Source organism: Lissotriton vulgaris, chromosome 2_1 (assembly GCF_964263255.1).
Source record: "Lissotriton vulgaris chromosome 2_1, aLisVul1.2, whole genome shotgun sequence".
Classification (NCBI taxonomy): Eukaryota; Metazoa; Chordata; class Amphibia; order Caudata; family Salamandridae; genus Lissotriton; species Lissotriton vulgaris.
In genome coordinates, this window is record NC_141687.1 from 2064792039 (window position 1) to 2064798038 (window position 6000).

General features: G+C 39.1%; 1 protein-coding gene across 2 annotated transcripts in view; it reads left to right on the top strand.

Annotated features, from left to right (window-relative positions):
• Window positions 1-5734, top strand: part of DMXL2 (Dmx like 2) — a 2078996-nt gene extending 2073262 nt beyond the window's left edge. For both annotated transcript variants that reach the window (XM_086958287.1, XM_086958289.1), the window contains 2 exons: window positions 3965-4182; window positions 4399-5734. In XM_086958287.1, the coding sequence (XP_086814413.1) occupies window positions 3965-4182; window positions 4399-4608 (428 nt within the window). In that variant the 3' untranslated portion in view covers window positions 4609-5734. The remainder of the gene's footprint in view (window positions 1-3964; window positions 4183-4398) is intronic.
• The last annotated feature ends 266 nt before the right edge of the window (window positions 5735-6000 follow it).

Consider the following 6000-nt stretch of genomic DNA (forward strand, 5'->3'; position numbering starts at 1 on the left):
ACGGACGCGGAGCCGCGGACGACGCCTGCCGGCGAGCAGGGGTATTGCTACACAAAATTTTCCGGATCCAGTCTGATGCCTGGGGATATTCTAAGGTAAGGAATCTATCACTAACTAATGTCTCTTACAGATATATCATTACACAAGTAGTAACTTGTGCTTTGGTAGAGAGCGGCAATTTATGCTGATGAAGGAAAAGGAGTTTTTATCTGTAGTCAGTGGATCGGGGTTTGGTGCGTGGGTTGAGACTTTTTGTTTGGAAGTGAGTTTGAAGTCACAGTTGTTGCAAGTTTTGTCTTTTTCCGGTGGTATAATTTTTGAACATTGTGAATGTGGGGGTGGACGAAGGCTCTTAAGTTGGTTGGCTGAATAAACAGTCCTTTTAGTATGGGACGTTGCGCTTGATGTCACTGCGGGCGGATTGTTCGGGTGAGTTTGAGCAGAGACAGGGTTTCTAGCCCTAGACCCGGGCCAGGCGAAGACGGGCGCAGACGGGCTTGCCTTAGGCGCGCCCGCTGCGCGCGTCTGCTGCGGGTAGTGGCCATCAAGAGTATTTGTAGTTTCTGAGCAGCTAGACTGCTAACCTGGAGTAGGTGTTACTTGGTACTTCCGGTATGACGTTGCACGTTCCCTCCACTCAACGGGAAGAACCCGTGGTGGCCTGGGGAACTAACGCTACTACCGGTAAGAAAGTTAGCTTTGCTTTGTATTTAAGGTACAGTGTATACAGTTATTTATGAAAGTAAAAGATCGCGCTGTTATTAAAAACTTTTTCGGTACAATGATAACAGTTTTAAAAGCGTTTTAGCGCCGTCAGGGGGAGATGATACCCCTAAATAGGTGCTTAGTTTGCTGAGGTCGAGGCAGCTCTGTTAGCTCCGATTTTCGCGTCCGCTGCTCGTCATGGCCATCAAGAGTATTTGTAGTTTTTGAGCAGCTAGACTGTTAACCTGGAGTAGGTGTTACTTGGTACTTCCGGTATGACGTTGCACGTTCCCTCCACTCAACAGGAAGAATCTGTGGTGGACCAGGGAACTAACGCTATTATCGGTAAGAAAGTTAGCTATGCTTTGTATTTCAGGTACAGTGTATACAGTTAATTTATGCAAGTAAAAGATCTTGCTGTTATTAAAAACTATTTCGGTACAATGATAACAGTTTTAAAAGCGTTTTAGCGCCGTCAGGGGGAGATGATACCCCTAAATAGGTGCTTACTTTGCTGAGGTCGAGGCCGCTCTGTTAGCTCAGATTTTCGCATCCGCTGCGCGTCGTGGCCATCAAGAGTATTTGTAGTTTTTGAGCAGCTAGACTACTCGCTACTACTCTCTACCTCTACACCTCTACCTCTCTCCACACGTGCACATATATGTTCAAGTTAATGTTATGGGGTATTTATACAAGTGCATAGCTACTCCATGGAGTGTCCCGGCGCTAAAGAAAAGGAGAGAAGAAGACCCTGAAATAAAGGGACCCAGTTTACTCTTAGTCATACACAATTCTCACTATTGATGGAACAGCCAGGTCCTAAGTTGGCGGCCAAAGCTCAAGAGCTCAGATTCTTGTCTCAAGGATAGAGGCAGCGAGTTCCATAGACTACTCACTACCACCTGAAAGGAGCGGCCACCCTTCCTGGCCAGACAATATTTTGGCACCAACAACAAATGTTGGGTTGATGACCTCAAGGTCCTGGCTGGAAAATAGGGCATAATTCTTTTTCTAATATACTGAGCCCCGCTATTATGAAGAGCCTTAAAGGCCAACACAAGAGACTTGAAATCAACTCTGTTTTTTATTGGCAACCAATGTAGTGATTTCAGAAGGTTAGTCATGTGTGTTCTCGACCCAGCCATGGAGATTGCTCTAGCGACGGAATTTTGAACAACCTGAAGACGGCTCAGTAAATACTTGCGAATACCCAAGTAAAGCACATTAGCATAGTCCAGCCTTGACATTATTAAGGCTTGAACCACTGTCTTTCTTTGAGACAGAGGCAGCAGTGGGAGAAAATCCCTCATCATTTTTAAAACCCTAAAGCACATACCAGCCACTGAATGAACCTGCATCTTCATAGAAAGATCTGAGTCCAGCATAACTCCATATTTATATGCATATATATATCCATATGCATTTATATATATGTATGTGCGTATATATATATACATACATACATATGTAAACATATATATAATCTGCATATCTATATAAACACAGATATAAATGCATGCAAACATATACATATATGCATACATATGTATGTTATGTACATGAAAGTTTGAAAAACACTAATAAAAGCAAAGCTAAAAAGCAACCTAATTACAAACAGAATTGCTTTAACTTAAACGAGGGCGCAGCCTATTGCATTTTCAATGCTTGTTTACTTTGGTTCAATCAAGAAGGAATTCAGATGTGACACACATTTGCCATAAATTCAGAATGTTAGCACCCTAGTTGCTTATTAGATCACTGTAGTAAAGCAACTGCTCACCAGGGAAGTCTGCTGCTGGTATTGAAAGTTCATGTTTCAGTCTGCATGTCAGAATATTTTAATGAAATAAAAAAGGATTTGAGAAGTCACTCAAAATGTGCCCTATTTTTTCTTTCTGCAGCACTATTCCTACTTTTTATGGCAAAATGAACCCCTTCATTTTGTTCCTTTTTAAATTAAAGGTTTTAAGAGTTACTACTTTATTCCAATCAAGATGGCTTCAGGTGTGCCATATGTTTGTCATAAGTAGGACTGTTAGCGATCTAGTTGTTCTTTAGAGCACTCTGGGAAGCTGCAGTAGAACACAAAGGAATCAACTGACAGTCTCTGCCCTTGTTGGATGTTCATTTCTTACTGAGAATGTCAAATATTATTTTCACATGACTGAAAAAAATAATGTGAATTTACAGAAAATATGCTCTCAGTTTGGCTTATAGATCACCTTCCAGATCTCTGTGGGAAAAGCATGAGAAAATAGTTTTCTCTCAAACATGATTCATGATATCTCAGCGGAAGGCTTTTCACATGGTACCATCCAAAAATGTTTTATAATTTACCTAAAGTCTTTAAAACCTTCTATTAACTGCAATGCTTTTTAATGAGGTGCTATCATGTATATTGGTTCCAAGATGGCTGCCATCACTTCTTGGATGAAGTGCTGACAGCTAATAAGATCTCACGATGAGATGTGTGGTTAGGCTCCGCCCAGATATATATGTATTGTTTTCCTTTAATATCTAAAAAACTACTGAACAGCTTTACACCATTAATCAAAAAGGCACAACTCTGAACCAAGGTCTACCTTTCTGCCAAATTTGGTGTAATTCCGTTCAGCAGTTCGGGCTGTAGCTGCAATGAAAGGTTCCTATGGAAAATTGCATGGGGAAAACACGTTTTGAGACCCCCCTTTTTTCTCAGCCCGCGCCTGGAGAATCACCTCGGGACTGTCAGGATAGGAGCGGACCAGAGCGCACCACCAGTTTTGAAATTCCGCGAAGATTCGTCAACCGGCGCCAAAGTTATTCCAAACAGAATGTTGCGGATTTCCTATGGAAAATAGGTCCTGAATATAACTACCTACTGGCGACCGCCAGTCGGTAATATCTATAGATATAGATATTAATATATATATGTATTTGAAAATTAATGGAGCAGTAGGTGGATTTAAAGATCGTAACAACAAAAAACATGTGCTGCATAGAAATTGAACAAAAAAAATCAAATAATATAGGAAGGATTCCGAAAAACTGTACAAGAAATAGTGAACATGCACCAGTGTTATGTATAGAACATTTTTGATGGTTTGAGCCTTTGTATGATTTAGCGAGTAAAACCATGAATGGTGGTATGTCCATGCAGTTAGCATAATTTACATAGTGTGCTGCATTTCGTAGTTTATTGTACGAAAAAAATGTCAGTTAAATGTGTGTTCCAAAGCTTGTATGAGTTTATTGATACGGATTGTTTTTTCTTTCAAAGCCTTCACTTGTCATGATCATGGTGCCACTCTGCTTAAGTATGCACCGAAGCAGCAGCTCATAATCACCGCAGGAAGAAAAGGTCGTATCTGCATATTTGATATTAGGCAGAGGCAACTTCTACACACTTTTCAAGCCCACGATTCAGCAATAAAGGCTCTCGCATTAGAGCCCTCTGAAGACTATTTTGCGACAGGTTCAGCTGAAGGTAACATAAAGGTATGTTAGTGAAAATGGTTTACGGTTATTATTCCAACTATCAAATTAATAATTACAAAAAAAGTCATTTCAGAATGATGTGTTGCGTGAATAATGTTATCAAAGATTAAGAACCTTCTAGTCGGTTTCTTTTCAATATTAAACATCACTTAATGCTGATGTTAATAAAAACAATCTGCAGGCCCATAGTCATCTTTGCACTTATTTTTCTCACAGGTGTGGAAATTGACAACTCATGGTTTAATGCATTCCTTTAAACATGAACATGCCAAGCAGTCCATCTTTAGGAATACTGGAGCTGGTGTCATGCAGATCGAAATAGAACTAGGCAATCGGATTTTTTCCTGTGGAGCAGATGGCACACTGAAAATGAGAGTTTTACCCAATGCGTTTAACATTTCATCTGGCAGCTTTGAACTCCTATAGAGTATGTAAATGTTTACCCAAAATTATAGACCCAAAGTGATGCTTTTCTGAAGACCACCAGGGCTGCCTTTAGCGTGACTACCGATGCACTATTTATTAATTAAAATGCAGAAATAACGTGTCTAGAGGATGACTTTTTAAAGCTACTTTACTGGATAGAACATTTCATGGCATTCACTGGATGGGTATGCATGTACTGTATTGTAATAAAAAGTAAAGAAACCTACTTTGATTCGTGCTTTGTGTAATATGACACAAACCATAGGACGGATCAGCACATCTTTTTTGATGCGATCCATCTTCCAGGCCATGCCACTTTATGGATGCATGATTTAACTTAAAATTTCACAGGCATTTTATGTCCATAAATGTATCTGACATATGTTGTGCAGCTAAAGATTACCAGTGATTACTATATTGAGACAAAGAGCAAAATGCACATGTACGAAAATAGTAGTCGACGCGTCATTCCTGTTTTTTTTTTGTTGTCTTTTCTGTTCAAAAACATTTGGTACTGTAATACTATATTCACACTGTATTTTACATAATATTAAATTATTTTGACTATAATATTTATTGTTTTAAGACATACCGTTTTATTATGAACGAAACATGTATGTAATAAATGTTTCCTGCTACCAGGTTTGTTTGAGCACATTGTAAGTGTTGTCCCAAAAACGTCTATTTAATTTTCTTGCACTGTATAAAGGTAATCTAGAATACACACTGATAAGTCTTCAAATGAATGTTAGGCTTTTTACAGCCAGTTAGTAAATAGTATACGAATCTGGTAATCTATTTCTAATCTCAGCATATTGTATAAACTATGCAGTGTTGTCGTATATACCACTAGGCAATCATGTCATACTTTCCTGTCTCTTCTGGTGCGAGCAAACACTTTCATATTGAGAACAATCTCTGTGAGTTTAAATGTTAAACAACACATTGTCTTATTGTTTCAATATACATTTAGATGTCTGTGATGCAGTGTATATTTTCTTTGACATTGAATGCACCTTTTTAGCAAGGCACTTCTAGTGCTCAACTTATGAAGAAAGTAAATGCATTTGTCTGAGTTTTACTTTTGCAGCTAAAATAAATCATGTTTAGTTTATGAACAAACTGGCCAAAAAATCTTAACTTGTCTTACTATAAGATAATGTTTTGTTATTCCATACTGTTTGTGAAGTACTATTTTGATTGTGGTTCAGGCACGTTTTTTTTGCCACCATCTTCAATCGTCCAGGGTGACAGCAGAGGAACCAGAAATGTTAAAATATACCCAGGTACAACCTGTAAGGGGCAGCATGGTTTTGAGCACTAGTGAAGCAGGTGAGTGAAATGCAGTGTTGGCTCATTGTAGGTGATGAGTGAGGTTTCGGAATGACTCGA